At 45.9% G+C, this 16860-nt stretch overlaps 1 protein-coding gene across 2 annotated transcripts in view; it reads right to left on the reverse strand.

Annotated features, from left to right (window-relative positions):
• The window catches only part of LOC119966406 (metalloreductase STEAP1-like), a 43906-nt gene extending 29843 nt beyond the window's left edge, over positions 1–14063 (reverse strand). The window contains exons 1-3 of one of the 2 annotated variants that reach the window (XM_038798022.1): positions 13986–14063; positions 13314–13425; positions 1584–2075 (exon numbers count right to left, since the gene is read on the reverse strand). In XM_038798022.1, the coding sequence (XP_038653950.1) occupies positions 1584–2075; positions 13314–13406 (585 nt within the window). In that variant the 5' untranslated portion in view covers positions 13407–13425; positions 13986–14063. Of the gene's footprint in view, positions 1–1583; positions 2076–13313; positions 13426–13863 lie in introns of both variants that reach the window. The other variant, XM_038798023.1, reaches the window with a different exon arrangement.
• Positions 14064–16860: the final 2797 nt, after the last annotated feature.

Here is a 16860-nt window from a genome sequence, read left to right on the forward strand (position 1 = left end):
GGAGATTAATGTGGAAAAATGTGAAATGGTCCATTTTGGAAGGAAGGATAAAAAAGAAACGTATTATTTAAATGGTGAGAGATTGCAGAGTTCTGAGGTTCATAGGGATCTGGGTATATTTATGCATAAATCACAAAAGGCTAGTATACAGGTTACAGCAAGTAATTAGGAAAGCTAATGGAATGTTATGGTTTATTGTGAGGCGAGTGAATTACAAAGGTGGGAGGTTATGCTGCAGTTATGCAGAACATTTGTGAGACAGCACCTGGAGTACTGTATACACTATTGGTCTCCCTTATTTAAAGGAAGGTGTAAATTTCTTGGAAGCAGTTCAGAGAAGTTTACAAGTTAAATACCTGGAATGGGCAGGCTGACTAATGAGGAAGGGTTGGACAAGTTAGGCTTGCAGTCACTGGAGTTTAGAAGAGTAAAGACAGGGTGGCACATGGTGCAGTGGTTAGCACTGGGACTGCAGCGCTGAGGACCCAGGTTTGATCTTATTGAACGGAGGAACAGGCGTGAGGGGCTCAATAGCCTTCTCCTAATTCATATGTTGAATAGGAGCAAAGACAGCTCCAAAATCAATTCAATCCAATTACTGAGGGATCTATAAAATTAACAAACACAGAACAAATTATAAACATGGATTTGGTTAATCAATGCTATAAATTCACAAATTAATTTGTAATTTGGGGCTGACCCATTTACAACTAATTTGCATTATTAGTAAAACAATGAGCAACATCGTCAGGTTTTTGGGGTAATCTGTTCTGATATTAACCTAACTACAAAAATTGGAAGTGGAAAGTAACTAGTTTATTGATGAACAAGACGTTTATTACTAAACAATTGAGACCAATGAGTTTGGAAGAATGAGAAAAAACAGCAAGGCCAAATACAGTAGTACCTCAAATCTGGCTGTCCAAAAACCGGACTTGTCAGAAAGCTGGACATTTTAGCATGTGCCAAGCATCAATTTTAACTAAAAATAACTTACCTGGACTATTTGGCTAGGTGCTCACCTGACTAGTTACCCGCTTCGCTGCTTGTTGTGCACCGGTCTATTTCCATGCTGAGAGTCTTGACCCCAACCCGACTTGAGCCAAGCCACCATGGCCTGAATCGCCCAACCCAAAATCTGGCAAGATCTGAAATCTGGTACAGCTTTGGTGCTGATGTTGCAGTTTTGGGACACTGTACCTGTGTTCTTTCACATCTGGGACTGAGTTGAAATCCATTCTTTCTTGATTTGAATGGAGTCTGTTACTGACCAACATTGCTGTGTGAAATGACTGAATAGTTGTAGTCTTTGTGAGTTTATGGCACAAATAAATGGCAATAAGTAGGCATAAATGGACAACTTCATTCCTTCGGGCATTAAGGATGTTTGGTAAAAAATTGCGTCAGTGTACATCCAGTCTTATGTGACTGGGTGGCATTTTAATCTATTTTTGATGCTATTGGTTATCAGAAGCAGAAATGTATTCTACTTCCCAGGAATGACTTTACTGTTATAAACACGATAATTCACAAAAAAAGCATAAAACAAAAATAATTATGCTAGCAGTTTTGTTTATCCTTACCTGTTGATATGCCCAGTTGAGTAATTTGTATCTGTAGGATCTTCTCATGGGATAGCATAGACTGAAGAATGCATGCAGCACAGCATAAAAGAAGCTGAGGAGTCCTAGTTGTTTCCGCACTAACATCCATTGAGCTAGCCACTGAGGGAAACGTCTATATTTGGTACCAAAATGGAGCTGGAAAGTGGCTGCCAAAATTCCTGGTAAATAAACTAAAGCCAATAGTATAATGGCAACAACTGGAAGAACTTTGTTCATGACCAAAATGGGAATTTTGTAAAATACGTTTTTGTTTTCAGCTATATAGGGATGAATTATATCCCTCAGTAAAGTATATGTGAAAACGATAATGGACAGTCCCCCAGCCAGCTTGACAGGAAAGTGCCAGAGTGGGAAAAGCTCCAGTTGTCTATCCAGTTGTGAGGGATATTCAAAGTCATCAAAAGGCGGATGGTTCAACAATGTCATATTTCCTTTCGATAGCCTGGAATTCTATAACACAAATTAAGAGCTCAGGTCAGCGAACAAATCGAAGTACTTGGTTTTCAAACACAGATCTTCCTTTCCTGTGTTCTATATACACTGAACTTCACTAACTGGGTGTTATACCATCAATTCACTGTGAGACCGTGAGAGTGAGTGAACATTAGGCTGTATTAACCATGAACTTGCCTGCCAGAGTCAGCTGTACAAATGAGTGCCACCCACAGGTGGCCAGCCTAGATCATAGATCATAGAATTTACAGTGCAGAAGAAGGCCATTCGGCCCATTGAGTCTGCACTGGCTCCTGGAAAGAGCACCCTACCCAGGTTAACACCTCCACCCTATCCCCATAACCCAGTAACCCCACCCAACACTAAGGGCAATTTTGGACACTAAGGGCAATTTATCATGGCCAATCCACCTAACCTGCACATCTTTGGACTGTGGGAGGAAACCGGAACACCCGGAGGAAACCCACGCACACACGGGGAGGATGTGCAGACTCCGCACAGACAGTGACCCAAGCCGGAATCGAACCTGGGACCCTGGAGCTGTGAAGCGATTGTGCTATCCACAATGCTACCGTGCTGCCATTGTTTTTTTTTTCCTCCTATCTCTCCCCCTAACTATGGAGTCTCCAATGACTAATGTTCTTCTCCTCTCCCCCCTTCCCTTCTGGGAAACAGGGACAGACTCTGTGCCAGAAACCTATACCCCATGGCTGACCCCTGGTAAGTCATCCCCCCCAACCTATGGCCCCGGTGAGGGCAGAGCCAGAGGCGGAGCCCACCGGGGTTCCAGTACAGTACCTGGAAGTAGCTCGTATCACCACTTCCAGGTCATAGGTCACAATAGGTCACATCATTATACAGGCAGCTCATGCATTAGGTGAATACATTCACCACACTGGGCAAGTTATAACCACAGCTATCCACCTTTAGGGTAGTCAATCAGAATATTCAATTAATGCTGACAGTTGGTTGTTAAATAATTGACATGGTTAAGGACATTACATGGATATTTTAACTGAAAGAATTGAAAGCAAACCTCCACTCAGCACACTTAATAAGAACATAAGAAATAAGAATTAGGAGCAGAAGGCCATCTGGCCCCTTGAGCCTGTTCCGCCATTCAATGAGATCATGGCCGATCTTTTGTGGACTCAGCTCCACTTTCCGGCCTGACACCATAACCCTTAATCCCTTTATTCTTCAAAAAACTATCTATCTTTATCTTAAAAACATTTAATGAAGGAGCCTCAACTGCTTCACTGGGCAAGGAATTCCATAGATTCACAACCCTTTGGGTGAAGAAGTTCCTCCTAAACTCAGTCCTAAATCTACTTCCCCGTTTTTTAAGGCTATGCCCCCTAGTTCTGCTTTCACCTGCCAGTGGAAACAACCTGCTCGCATCTATCCTATCTATTCCCTTCATAACTTTATATGTTTCTATAACATCCCCCCATATCCTTCTAAATTCCAACGAGTTCAGTCCCAGTTTACTCAACCTTTCCTCGTAATCCAACCCCTTCAGCTCTGGGATTAAACTAGTGAATCTCCTCTGCACACCCTCCAGTGCCAGTACGTCCTTTCTCAGGTAAGGAGACCAAAGCTGAACACCACACTCCAGGTGTGCCTCACTAACACCTTATACAATTGTGCCATAACCTCCCTAGTCTTAAACTCCATTCCTCTAGCAATGGAGGACAAAATTCCATTTGCCTGCTTAATCATCTGTTGCACCTGTAAACCAATTTTTTGCGACTCGTGCACTAGCACACCCAGATCTCTCTGCACAGCAGCATGTTTTAATATTTTGCCATTTAAATAATAATCCCTTTTGCTGTTATTCCTATCAAAATGGATAACCTCACATTTGTCAACATTGTATTCCATCTGCCAGGCCCTAGCCCATTCACCTAACCTATCCAAATACCTCTGCAGACGTCTAGTATCCTCTGCACTTTTTGCTTTACCACTCATCTTAGCGTTGTCTGCAAACTTGGACACATTGCCCTTGGTCCCCAACTTAAATCATCTATGTAAATTGTGAACAATTGTGGGCCCAACACTGATCCCTGAGGGACACCACTAGCTACTGATTGCCAACCAGAGAAACACCCATTAATCCCTACTCTTTGCTTTCTATTAATTAACCAATCCTCTATCCATGCTACTACTTTATACTTCCCTACTACCGAAGTTAAGCTCACTGGCCTATAATTACCCGCTTTCGCCTACCTCCTTTTTTAAACAGTGGTGTCACGTTTGCTAATTTCCAATCCGCCGGGACCACCCCAGAGACTAGTGAATTTTGGTTAATTATCACTAATTATCACTAGTGTATTTGCAATTTCCCTAGCCATCTCTTTTAGCACTCTGGGATGCATTCCATCAGGGCCAGGAGACTTCAGCCCCATTAGCTTTCCCATCACTACCCCCTACTATCCTTAGTGATAACAATCCTCTCAAGGTCCTCACCTGTTATAGCCTCATTTCTATCAGTCACTGGCATGTTATTTGTGTCTTCCACTGTGAAGACCGACCCAAAAAACCTGTTCAGTTCCTCAGCCATTTCCTTATCTCCCATTATTAAATCTCCCTTCTTATCCTCTAAAGGACCAATATTTACCTTAGCCACTCTTTTTTGTTTTACATATTTGTAGAAACTTTTACTATCTGTTTTTATATTCTGAGCAAGTTTTAAGTATTAAGTATTAAATTGCACAAATTTGGAAAGACTAAACAATCTCTTACATTTCTTTGTTACAACTTATGCTCTCATCATCCTCCTCCCTATATCACTCCGAACAGCATTGCAAATATTCAGTGAGAACAGAAGATGTTGGAGTTACTGAACGTGTCAGGCAGTATTTGTGGAGAGCGAGAAACAAGTGGGACGGTTTGGACCCACGATGGGCGACAGCACAAACAGCGACGTTGGTGCAAACTCTTGTGAGATCAGGGAACAGAATTCTCGCTGGCGAGACCTCGTTTCCCAATTTTATACGCCCCTCACTGGTGATGTAATAATAACAATCTTTATAATAATCTTTATTATTATCACAAGTAGGCTTACTGCAATGAAGTTACTGTGAAAATCCCCCAGTCGCCACATTCCGGCACTTGTTCGGGTACACAGAGACAGAATTCAGAATGTCCAATTCACCTAACAGCACGTCTTTCGGGATTTGTGGGAGGAAACCGGTGCACCCGGAGGAAACCCACACAGACACAGGGAAAACGTGCAGACTCCGCGCAGACAGTGACCTAGTCCGGGAATCAAACCTAGGACCCTGGTGTGTCGTGATTCGCCCGCCCCTCCCGCGATTCTCCCACCCGGCATGGGGAGCGGAGAATCGCGCCATCTATGCCTGTTTTCAGTCAGAGCCTGGCACTCTAGGTGAGGTTCTCTGGCCTCCCCACAGCGTCTTTCTCAGCGGCTGGAGGCAGCTTGCCATTGGCCAGTGGAGGAATTTTTGCACCCCCCTCGGTGGTCAATGGGATTTCCCACGCTGGGGGAAACTCATGGTTGGGGTGCACCATTGTTGGGACTGGAAGATCCCGCCGATGTGGGCAGCTGGAAGATCTCACCCTCTGAAAAATATGGGAAAATTCCACCCAAGCGTTAACCGGCAGATTTTTCCCATCCCATCCATGGTGGATTTGAGGCAAGCTGGAGTGGAGAATCCAGCCAGGGCAAAAAGCTGGAAACCAGCCAGCCTTAAATCATAGATCATAGAATTTACAATGCAGAAGGAGGCCATTCGGCCCATCGAGTTTGCACCAACCCTTTGAAAGAGCACCCTACTTAAGCCCATGCCTCCACCCTATACCCACACCTCCACCCTATCCCCGTAACCACACATAACCTTTTTGGACACTAAGGACAATTTAACATGGCCAATCCACCTAACCTGCACATTTTTGGGCTGTGGGTGGAAACCGGAGCACCCCGAGGAAACCCACGCAGACACGGGGAGAACCTGCAGGCTCCGTTCAGACAGTGACCCAAACCGGGAATCAAACCTGGGACCCTGGAGCTGTGAAGCAACTGTGCTAACCACAATTCTACCGTGCTGCTCCAGTCGGTTTGCAATTCTCCCAATGGCTGGGTCAGGTGGCCCACAGCCTAGTGGTGTGGATGCCATTTACATTCATTAACATCTTATGAATGCTCATTAAAAACGCTGGAATCTCCTCACACCTTCCAATCTTGGGTGATTCCCAGCGGGAAATTACATTGGCCTCAAACCTTAGTTCACTTGTGACTTCCGAGGTGAACAAAATATGCGTAGCCTACCGGCCATAGAATGCCACGGTGCTGTGGTCTCATGCAGACCTCCACTTCAGACACTGACCAGTACTGTGATTGGGGTAGTGGACTGCAGGGACCTTCTGCTCCCAGTGGCTGACACCGTTGTCCACAAGAATACCACTGTACAGTGGTGCTCAGGCAGAACTCCACTTTCACAGGAGCTACCATTCCATCAATATACAACTGCTGTGTGATCATTGAAAGCTCATACTGCACGTTTGTGCACGGTATCTTGGGAGTCGCCATGCCTCCTACATCCAGTTACTCACAGGTGCCTGATATTTTCTATGATGTGGAGATGCCTGCGTTGGACTGGGGTGGGCACAGTAAGATGTCTTACAACACCAGGTTAAAGTCCAACGGGTTTATTTTGCATCATTAGCTTTCAGAGTGCAGCTCCTTCATCAGGTGACTCACCTCGTGGGGACTGTCATTTTCACAGTCTGTACCCTCCCCGCCATCCCATCTTTGGAAGTCCCCTTTCATCTGTTCGATTAGTCTACCCAAATTGAATTTGTGAAGCTGACCCCATTCCTGTGCCACTTGAATACCCAGGTACCTAAAGCTCCCTCCCACCACCTTGAATGGCATCTCCTCCAATCTCTCCTCTGCCCGCTTGCCTGGACCATATAAACCTCGCTTTTGCCCATATTCAATTTCTAACCTGAGAACCGACCAAATTCCTCCAGTATCCCAATAATCCCAGCAACTACCACCTCTGCCAGCAGTGTTTTGTCCATTACAAAGAGTCAATCCGTGAATACACCTTCTGTACATGGGAATAGAATGAAAATTCCTTACCCCTCGACCTCCTGAATATCCACAGATTGACCCCCCCCCCCCCCCCCCCCCCCCCCATGTGCCCTATAAACCCCTGGAGCTCCTTCGCCATAGCTGATACTTTCCCTGACCTAGAGCTCAACTGGTCCAACCTTGGGTCAAAAACCATGTTGATATCTCCCCCCATAATCAATTGATGAGAATCTAGGTCCAGAATCTTCCCCAGCACCCAACTCATAAAATCCACGTCATCCCAGTTCGAGGCATATATATTCACCAACACCACAGACCTTCCCTCCAGTTTACCACTAACCATAACATCGCTCCCCCCCCCCCCGTCTCTATACTCCCCACCTCAAACGCCACCAGTTTGTTGACCAAAATCGCCACCCCCTTCATTTTGAAGTCTAACCCTGAATGAAACAGTTGCATAACCCATCCCTTCCTCAACGTGATCTAATCCCCCCACCTTCAAATTTGTCTCCTGCAGCATGGCCACATCCGCCTTCAGGTGCCTCATGTGCGCGAACACACAGGCCTTTTTGACTGGCCCATTCAGGTCCCGAACGTTCCACGTGACCAGCCTGGTCAGGGGACACCCTGCCCCCCTCCCCTGTCAATCAGCCATAGCCTCTCCTAGGCCAGTCTTTGGCCCATGCCCCGCACCTCCATTGGCCCGCCCTCGGGCGTCCACCGTCATTAACCCTCCCCCTCCTCCTCAACTTTAAAGGCCCCCCCCCTGTCAGCAATTCTGTTCCCCACCCCACCACCAGATCCCTCCATTTCCCCCCCACCCACCCACCCTCTCATCTTCAACTCACCGCCCTTCCCCCATCCCTTAACAAAGAATAATAAACAGACCTGAGGCCGGAAAAGAGAGAAAAGAGAAAAATAAAGGGGAAAGGACATGGTGTCAAACACCATAAATAAGATTTCACCCCCCCCCCCCCCCCCCCCCACCCCCGGCCACAGTACAGTACAGTAACTTTACATCTACTCCACACCAAAATTCAAAGTCCTCCTTCTACGAGCCCATTGTCTCTCACGTACTTCATTGCCTCTTCTGACGAGCCAAAATATAGTTCCGGCCCCCGTAGGTGAGCCGGGTACAGTAGTTGAACTTTAAGGCCTTCTTGTATAGGGCCGCGGCGATTTTCCATCGTCTGCATCCTCCAAAATGGCGTCATCACGGCACCCCGTTGGAACGCCGTTGGCGCGTTACCTGAAGGCCCTGCCCCGATGGGCCGAGTTCCCAATTGCATAGAGGATGTGTGGTCTCAACAGTGGCTGTGGACTGTGGCCAGGGGGGCTTCCGCGAGGGTTGGAGGGACTGGTGGGGGTGGCCAGGAAGGACTATTTGGCAGGTCGAGTCCACGCACAGCCGGCCCCATATTTTACAGTGAGACCTAATAACAATATAATTATGCAGCTCCACTGACCACGAGTTTGATCTAAAAGACCCAGGGCTTGCATCATCTCAACCAGAAGCCATAGTCATCTCCAGTAATGATGATCCAGCAAGCCGAGATGAGATGAGACCACCAAGGATGGTTCCATCCTGCCTGCTGGCACCAGAAACCGAGGTGATCCAGCATGCTATTGAGGCTGTAGGAATGGGCATGCTCGCACCATCCAGAGAGAAGGAGATGCCTAGACCTCTTGGGACACCTCACCACACAACAATGACCAGTGCCACTAAAAATGCCATGATAGAGAAGAAAACCAGGAGGCACATTAGGGCACTTGACCGTGTCCAGAATACAAAGAAGAAAAGGCTGGGAGAACCACCGTATCCCACCAACCAGCCAATATCTAATGCACTTGCAGGTAACAAGCCACAATGTGCCAGAAAATCAAAGCGATTGCTGACGCAGATGTGGCAGTCTTAATGACACAGGGCAAAGCACAAGTCAAGTAAGATGCAGCAAGTAACGAGACTCTGCAGAAGTGAACACGGGTTTGAAACGTTGATTTCTGCACAGAATGCAAATGGACACTTTCAGTGAAACTTGCTCACTGTATCAGTGATATGCCATATCTGAATAATATGTAAAATGTAATGTTTCCTGTAAAGAGAATCTATATTGAAGTTTTGTGAGGCAGTGCGATGTAGTGATATGCCTTTGGGCCATAGCACAGTTGGATGGTTTGAGACCTCCAACCAGCAGGTGGTGGTACAGCCACACCATGCGGACTCAAGGTCATGTGACCAGGGACCTGTATATAAAGAGAGGTTCATCCGGCCGACTCCAGAAGAACACAAGGTAGAGGGTGATAAGACGTACATGTAACAGATCAGCAGAAGTTGTAAGTGCCAGAGGAGTAACAAGACTCCATGATAGCGTGCTCTGAATCAGATTGCCAGCCTACCGGACAAAATACAATAAAAGGATCTTGATTGGACATTTCAAATTGTTTCGGGAGTTCATCTTCAAAGTACAAGGGACCAAACACAACACCGAGGTGGGCAGGCCAAACTGAGAAATTTCCTGACTCCCGCTATCCGCCTCCAGGATGGAAATCCAGCTCTAGATCTTTCATGAAATTGGAATCATAGTTGCTTCCTATACATTTCATATTACATAAATATGGGGACCAGAGTTGTTGTAGCCTTCTGCACGTGTTTGAAACATAAGGTTAATTTTACATTCATGAGAGCAGCATTTTTCCAGAATTGTTTCTGTTGCTGATGGAAAAGAAATGCTTTATCCTTCAATATTGGGACAAAAGAATGGTGTGAGAAGGAGGCACACAGACATGCCATTCTCACACATAAAAAGGTAGGATAAAAAAAAACAACAAACATTCAGCCATTTGATTTCATCAAAGAAAGTAGCAGGACAAGTTGACAAAGCTATTGAAATGTATATGGAATCCATGGTTTTATAAACAGAGGTATTGACTACAAAGGCAAGATGTTATGCTAACCCTCAAATCATTGGTTGGGCCTCAGCTAGAGTATTGACCAAGATTTGTAGTCAGCAGTAAAGGAACGGCACTCACATTTACTATGCTAATCGGTACCCACACAATTTCCTTGGGCTTTTGAACTGAGACTTCCATCAGATCCGGCACAGTGCCCCATCCAAAGATATGAGCAGGGAAAACAACATGGTGACTCTTCAACTAATCTGAGTGAAGAACCCTCACTGAGGCTCAAGAGTCTAAAACAAGAGGTATGCATTATATTTAGATCGTTAACAAAAACGTAAAGAAAGGTAGGTTCAAGAATGCACTAGAGCAATAAAACTAGGATGGAATGTAACCCAATATTGGCAACAACCTCTTTTTGGAAGCATTGATAACATATTAAAAATTCACAGACGACAGCCCTAGTTCTGTTTTAAGTGTGCTAAGTGGTAGGCTGGGGCAGGGAGGGGCAGCAGTCGCACAAAAAATATTTTGACACAGCATGTTAACAACTGGAGTTTGCCGTTCGGCAGCAGATTCACATTCAATAGTAAGTAATTTTTAAAAGGAGAAGAAAAATTGTATGGCTAGCAGAAAAAAGGAGTGGATTAGTTCAAACAAAGCAGTCGTGGGCACAATGTCTTCCATCTATGCTGAGAAAATTGATAATTTTAGGAATAAGGTGGCATTTAAACTTTTTCCTTCGAACAATGATTTTTCTCAAATTAAGTACTTTGACTGATTACACGTTTGGTTCAATCGGTGGTAATTTTTAATTATTATTCTAATTTTTCTCTGTACTCCCAGATTCTTTTTGGAAAAGCATTGCATCTTTTAGTGGTGGTTAATCTGTGTTAAATTACCTCTTCATTCTTATGAAAAAGACTGAGTGGCAGCTTTGTATTCAATTAAGCAGCAACATTTCTGCAGGAACTTCGGTACAAATATGCTTTGCCAGTTGCCAGCTTTCTCTCCAGATTATCCCATCACAAGTTAGAAACGAAGTAAAAATATTAATACTTTTAATGGTTTAAAGAGGTAGATTACTACAGTTCTTAATAAGAAAAAGCAATTCTTACCACAGAGAGAATAATATTATTTAGCTAAACATATGGGGCAGAATTCACCATTCCCCGACGCCAATATCGTAATCGGCGATCGGGCGGAGAATCACTTCTGACGCGCAAATCGGGGGCGGCGCCAGTTTGACGTCAGTTTCCTATCCTCAGCCCCCTCCAAAATGACGCTATCAAGTCATGTGCTGCACGCTGTTGGAATGGCTTTGGCGCATCACCTGATGGCCCTCCCCGATGGGCCGAGTTCCCGACCGTGTAGGGGACATGTGGTCTCAGTGGTCGGGAACCTGGCATGGCGGCTGAGGACGGTGTCCAGCGTCGCCACAGTCGGCCGGGATCCGTGCTGCTGGGTGGGGTGGGGGGCTTCCATGAGGGCTGGGGGTACTGGGAAGCACTATTTGGCAGGTCGGGTCCACGCACAGCCGCCACCATGTTTTACGACGCGACTGCTGCAGGTTGTCACCGTGCGCATGCGCGGCCAGCGTTGGCACTTAGCCTAAAAAACAGTGAATTCAGCCCATGATTAGAACTGTTTTTTCTGAAAGTTATCCATTTAAAGCCACAAAACAGGATGCTGGCTAGTGCGCACATTTCATGAGGCGCAAAACCACTGCATGAATATTGGTATCAAAAATATGCAATATTTGGGCTTAAAGGAGATCTTTTACAGGGAACATATGAACTTGCAGTTTAAACAATCTAATTAAGTAAAGATGAGAGGGACCCATCTCAGTGTATGGGCCACCCTGCCCAATCCCTCGCCCAATTTTATTGCCAGACTGGACTTTAAATTAATTCAACATCCTTCCTTTCCTGAAAATCCCAATTGAGGTGTTGAGCACTCCAGGTCTGAGGTTTATTTAGATACTGGTTCAAAGTTTATGCTTTAGCCCATGCCCATTGTTCTACTGGTCTTGAATTAATCAGAAGTTGTAGTGAGTGGGATATACAGAACTCGGGCTACACAAGTACCTAAAATCTATATTTACATGGCTCTTGTTTGTCACCTTAATCATTCTAGTTTAATAACCGAAAATGAATTCCTTCTGGTATATTGTATTGCAAAATAAGAAAAATTAGAAAAAATCTTTGCTGACTCATCTTTTCACATAATACTTCATCTCCAATTTTATATTGCCTTATATGTAACATTAAGATTAAAATGTGCCTTGAAGCGGTTCTTACAGAGATTTGTGTAATTTCTCACATAAAACATGATAGCATCAGAAGCATGAGGGGCAACCGGCTAAAGTAGGATACAAAAGAATCATCAGGACTTATATAACATTACAACATTAACTTTTCTGCACTCATGGGTGTATCATTGAGCAATCTGCAGTTATTTGAATGTGCAGTTTAAATGCAAACTTCTTTTGCCACGATAAATGAGGCTTGGAAAATTTAACATTTCTGAAACAACAAAAAAGCATTTGCACTGTATCATTAGGGTAGCACGGTAGCACTTTGGTTAGCACTGTTGCTTCACAGCTCTAGGGTCCCAGGTTCGATTCCTGTCTTGGGTTACTGTCTGTGCAGAGTCTGCACGTTTTCCCTGTGTCGGCGTGGGATTCCTCCGGGTGCTCCGGTTTCCTCACACGAGTCCCGAAAGACTAGCTAATTTGGACATTGTGAATTCTTTTTTAAAATAAATTTAGAGTACCCAATTATTCATTTTTTTCCTAATTAAGGGGCAATCCACCTAACCTGCGCATCTTTGGGTTGTGGGGGTGAAACCCACGCAGACACAGGGAGAATGTGCAAACTCCTCACGAACAGCGATCCAGGGCCGGGATTCGAACCTGGGTCCTCAGCGCCATGAGACAGCAACGCTAACCACTGTGCCACATGCCGCCTGGACATTGTGAATTCTTCCTCTGTGTACTCGAACAGGTGCCAGAATGTGGCGACTAGGGGCTTTTCACAGTAACTTCATTGCACTGTTAATGTAAGCCTACTTGTGACAATAAAGATTATTAATTAGGGAACTTGGAAGTTTTAAACAAACTGATAATTATTGCCACGAGAGGCGTATAGACGGCCCCTGGTCAGTATTTTTCTTAATGACCTGTTCAAAACATGTCAGAAAAGATTTATGTATAGAAATGTAAGACAATTCAGGAAACAGTATTTCTTTAAAACAGACAATTATATTCTAATTTTTACCAATTTTATGTTATTCACGCCACTTGTTGACAATTCCGTTGCACACATTTCATCCTCATTATTTCGTGTGGGGCAGGCGCTCTCAATGTCCATTAGGAGCCACTGTTAATACCTGAAGAAACAGCAAAATAATGTACAGGATTAAAAAACAACAGGTCTGGCAGCATCTGCGGAGAAACGCAGAGTTAACGTTTCGAGTCCAAAGGGTCTACAGGCTAGAATACCGGTACTGTACAGAAAGAATGTACAAAGTACCGGAATACCTTGAATTTTTAAAAAAACTTTTCAGAAAGGACGCGACCTTGACCCAAAAAGGAGAAACAACAGCACAAAATATAACATTATAAAACAATGTCAAGGTTAAACATTTTTATACAGTATAAAACTGGAGAGTGGCTGGAAGCAGCAGTAACACCAGCCGGACCATCCACGCCCAGTTTCCCATTCATGGGTCTATTTGCAAACAAATCCGCTGTCTGAGGCGACCTCCAAGCACAAACTCGCGGCGAAAGTTAGCACACGGACGAGGGCAGCATTCAATGAGTGTCACCTCGCTCGGGAAGCTGCTGTCCCACACCCCATAAACTGCTGTCAGGCCGGATCAATGAGGCACGAAAATGGGTTGAAGTAACCCAGGTGCTGGACACTCGAACAGATCGGCGACTTGCTCACCTGCTGGAATATGCACCGTGCCCGTTCTGCCACTCGCCCACCCGCTCGGCCCGCCACTCACTTGCTGCAAACTCCGCCCTCCACAATGTTGATTGGCCCCGAGCCCCTGTCAATAACACCCACCCTACTGGAATGCGTCACTCACCCAGGGTGACAGTGCATATTACAACACCCTCCTCTGTTTTCCTCATTTACGCAAACTAAAGGTAACCGGCTTTTAATCAAATGGGTAACCAGTGCCCCTCCTGAAAGGGCCACAACCGTAACTAAACAAAAACACCACAACTAACTTCAATCAAATAAAATAGCACTCCTGGATAAAAGCAAATTACTGTGGATGCTGGAATCTGAAACAAAAACAGAAAATGCTGAACAATCTCAGCAGGCCTGACAGCATCTGTGGAGAGAGAATGGAGCTAACGTTTCTAAGTCACCCAGACTCAAAACGTTGGGTGGCACGGTAGCGCAGTGGTTAGCACTGTTGCTTCACAGCACCAGGGACATCGGTTCAATTCCCAGCTTGGGTCACTGTCTGCACATTCTCACTGTGTCTGCGTGGGTTTCGTCCAGGTGCTCTGGTTTCCTCCCACAATTAATAATAATAATGTTTATTGTCATAAGTAGGCTTACATTAACACTGAAATGAAGTTACTGTGAAATCCCCTAGTCGTCACATTCCAGCACCTGTTTGGGTACACAGAAGTATCCAAATTACTTCCTTGAGCTTCACCACCTGCTTTCCTCCCTGCTCCCCCAGCCACTTGTATGTATCCCCAATTCTTCCCTCCCCTTCCACATCTGGAAGCAGCAGTCGCTCCAGCAGGGTGTATCCTGGCAACCTAGGGAACCACCTCCAGACCATTCACGCAAAGTACCTAACCTGGAGATACCTGAACTCACTCCCCCTTGGCAGCTCTACCCTCTCCCTTAGCTCCTCCAGACTGGCGAACCCTTCCTCCAAATACAGATCCCTCACTTTGACCGGTCCCACTTCCCACTTCCCTCCACCTCCTGTATAAACTGTGCTGATTTAGCACAGTGGGCTAAACAGCTGGCTTGTAATGCAGAACAATTTCCGTACTGGCCTCCCCGAACAGGCACCAGAATGTGGCAATTAGGAGTTTTTCACAGTAACTTCTTTGAAGCCTACTTGTGACAAGCGATTATCATTATTATTACACCCCCCGGCTCAAACCCATGATTCTCGCACAACGGCGTTAATACCGACATCCTCCCACCCTAAAATGCATCCTCAATTGATTTAACATCTTCACCGTGGACTGCACCACCGGGCTCCCTGATTACCTACTGGAAGCCATTGGCAATGCTGTCATCACCATAGCCCTCAAACTAGACCCATTACAAGATTCCTCCTCCATCCTAACCCACTCTACCCCTTCACCAACACCACCACTGCACCTGGTCAACATTCACCGCCCAATAATAATGAAGCAAGTTCGGCAATGCCAACCCCCCCCCCCCCCCCCCCCCCCCCCCCCGCTGCCTCTGCCTCTGTAGCAGGGTCCCCCCACCCTCGGCACCTTCCCGCCCATACAAAGTCAGAGATGATTGTGTCCACTTTCCAAAAAAAGGCGTTTGGTATAAAGATCGGGAGAGCCTGAAAAATAAACACAAACCTCGGTAGAATATTCATTTTCACCACCTGGACCCTACCCGCCAATGTTAAGCGCAGTGTATCCCACCTCTTAAGATTCTCCCTGGCCTCCTCCACCATTTTGGGGAAGTTCCACTTTCGGAACCCCGTTCCCTCGCTACCTGAATCCCCAAATACCTAAACCTATCCCTCGCTACCGTAAATGGCATCCCACCTAAATTAGCCCGCTGTCCCAGCTCATTCACTGGGAAAACCACGCTTTTCCCTGCATTCCCATAATCTCCAACGGATCCGAAACATACAGCAAGAGGTCATCGGCATAGAGCGACACCCGATGCCCCCTCTGTCCCCTCATAATCCCCACCCCACTCTGCAGACCCCCAGAGAGCCATCGCTAATCACTCTATGGCCAGCACAAACAGCAACTGTGACAGCTGGCATCCGTACTTCGTACCCCATGTGTAAGTTAAAGCTTCGTGAGCACATATCATTCATCCTCGCCCTTGCCCTTGGTGCCACATACAGCAACTGCACCCATGCCACAAATCTCAGCCCAAACCCAAAACTTCCCAAAACCTGCAACAAGTACCGCCATTCCACCCAATCAAATGCCTTCTCCGCGTCCATGGACACCACTACCTCCACTACCAGAGCCCCCGACGGATTCATCACCACATTCACCAGCTGTCTTATATTACTCGCGAGCTTTCTGCCCTTCGCAAAGCCTGTTTCATCTTATATAACCACCCCCGGGACACAAATCTCCATCATCCCGACCAACAGCTTAGCCAATACTTTCGCATCCATGTTCAATAGTGATATGGGCCTATACGACCCACATTCCACCAGGTCCTTCCCTTTTTTTGGCATTAGTGTGATTACTGCCTGTATCATCATCTCCGGCAACTCCCCCCTTCTCCAGTGCTTCATTAAATGCCCCCAACAGATATGGTGCCAGGTCCATCGCAAATTCCTTATAAAATACCACCAGTTACCCATCCGGCCCAGGGGCCTTCCCCAACTTCATACCCCTGATACTATCCAGCACCTCCCTCAGCCCCAGGGGCTCCTCCAATGTCTTCCTCTTTGCTTCCTCCACCTGGGAAATTTCAGCTCGTCCAGAAAATGCCCCATGTCCCCCTCCTCTCCCCCTAGGTCCATCTTGTAAAGTCCCTGGTTGTACTCCCTAAACGCCTCGTTTATCTTCCCTAGCTCCGACACCACATCCCCAGCCCCAGTCCATATATTATATTTTTCTCT

This window comes from Scyliorhinus canicula, chromosome 5 (assembly GCF_902713615.1).
Source record: "Scyliorhinus canicula chromosome 5, sScyCan1.1, whole genome shotgun sequence".
Classification (NCBI taxonomy): Eukaryota; Metazoa; Chordata; class Chondrichthyes; order Carcharhiniformes; family Scyliorhinidae; genus Scyliorhinus; species Scyliorhinus canicula.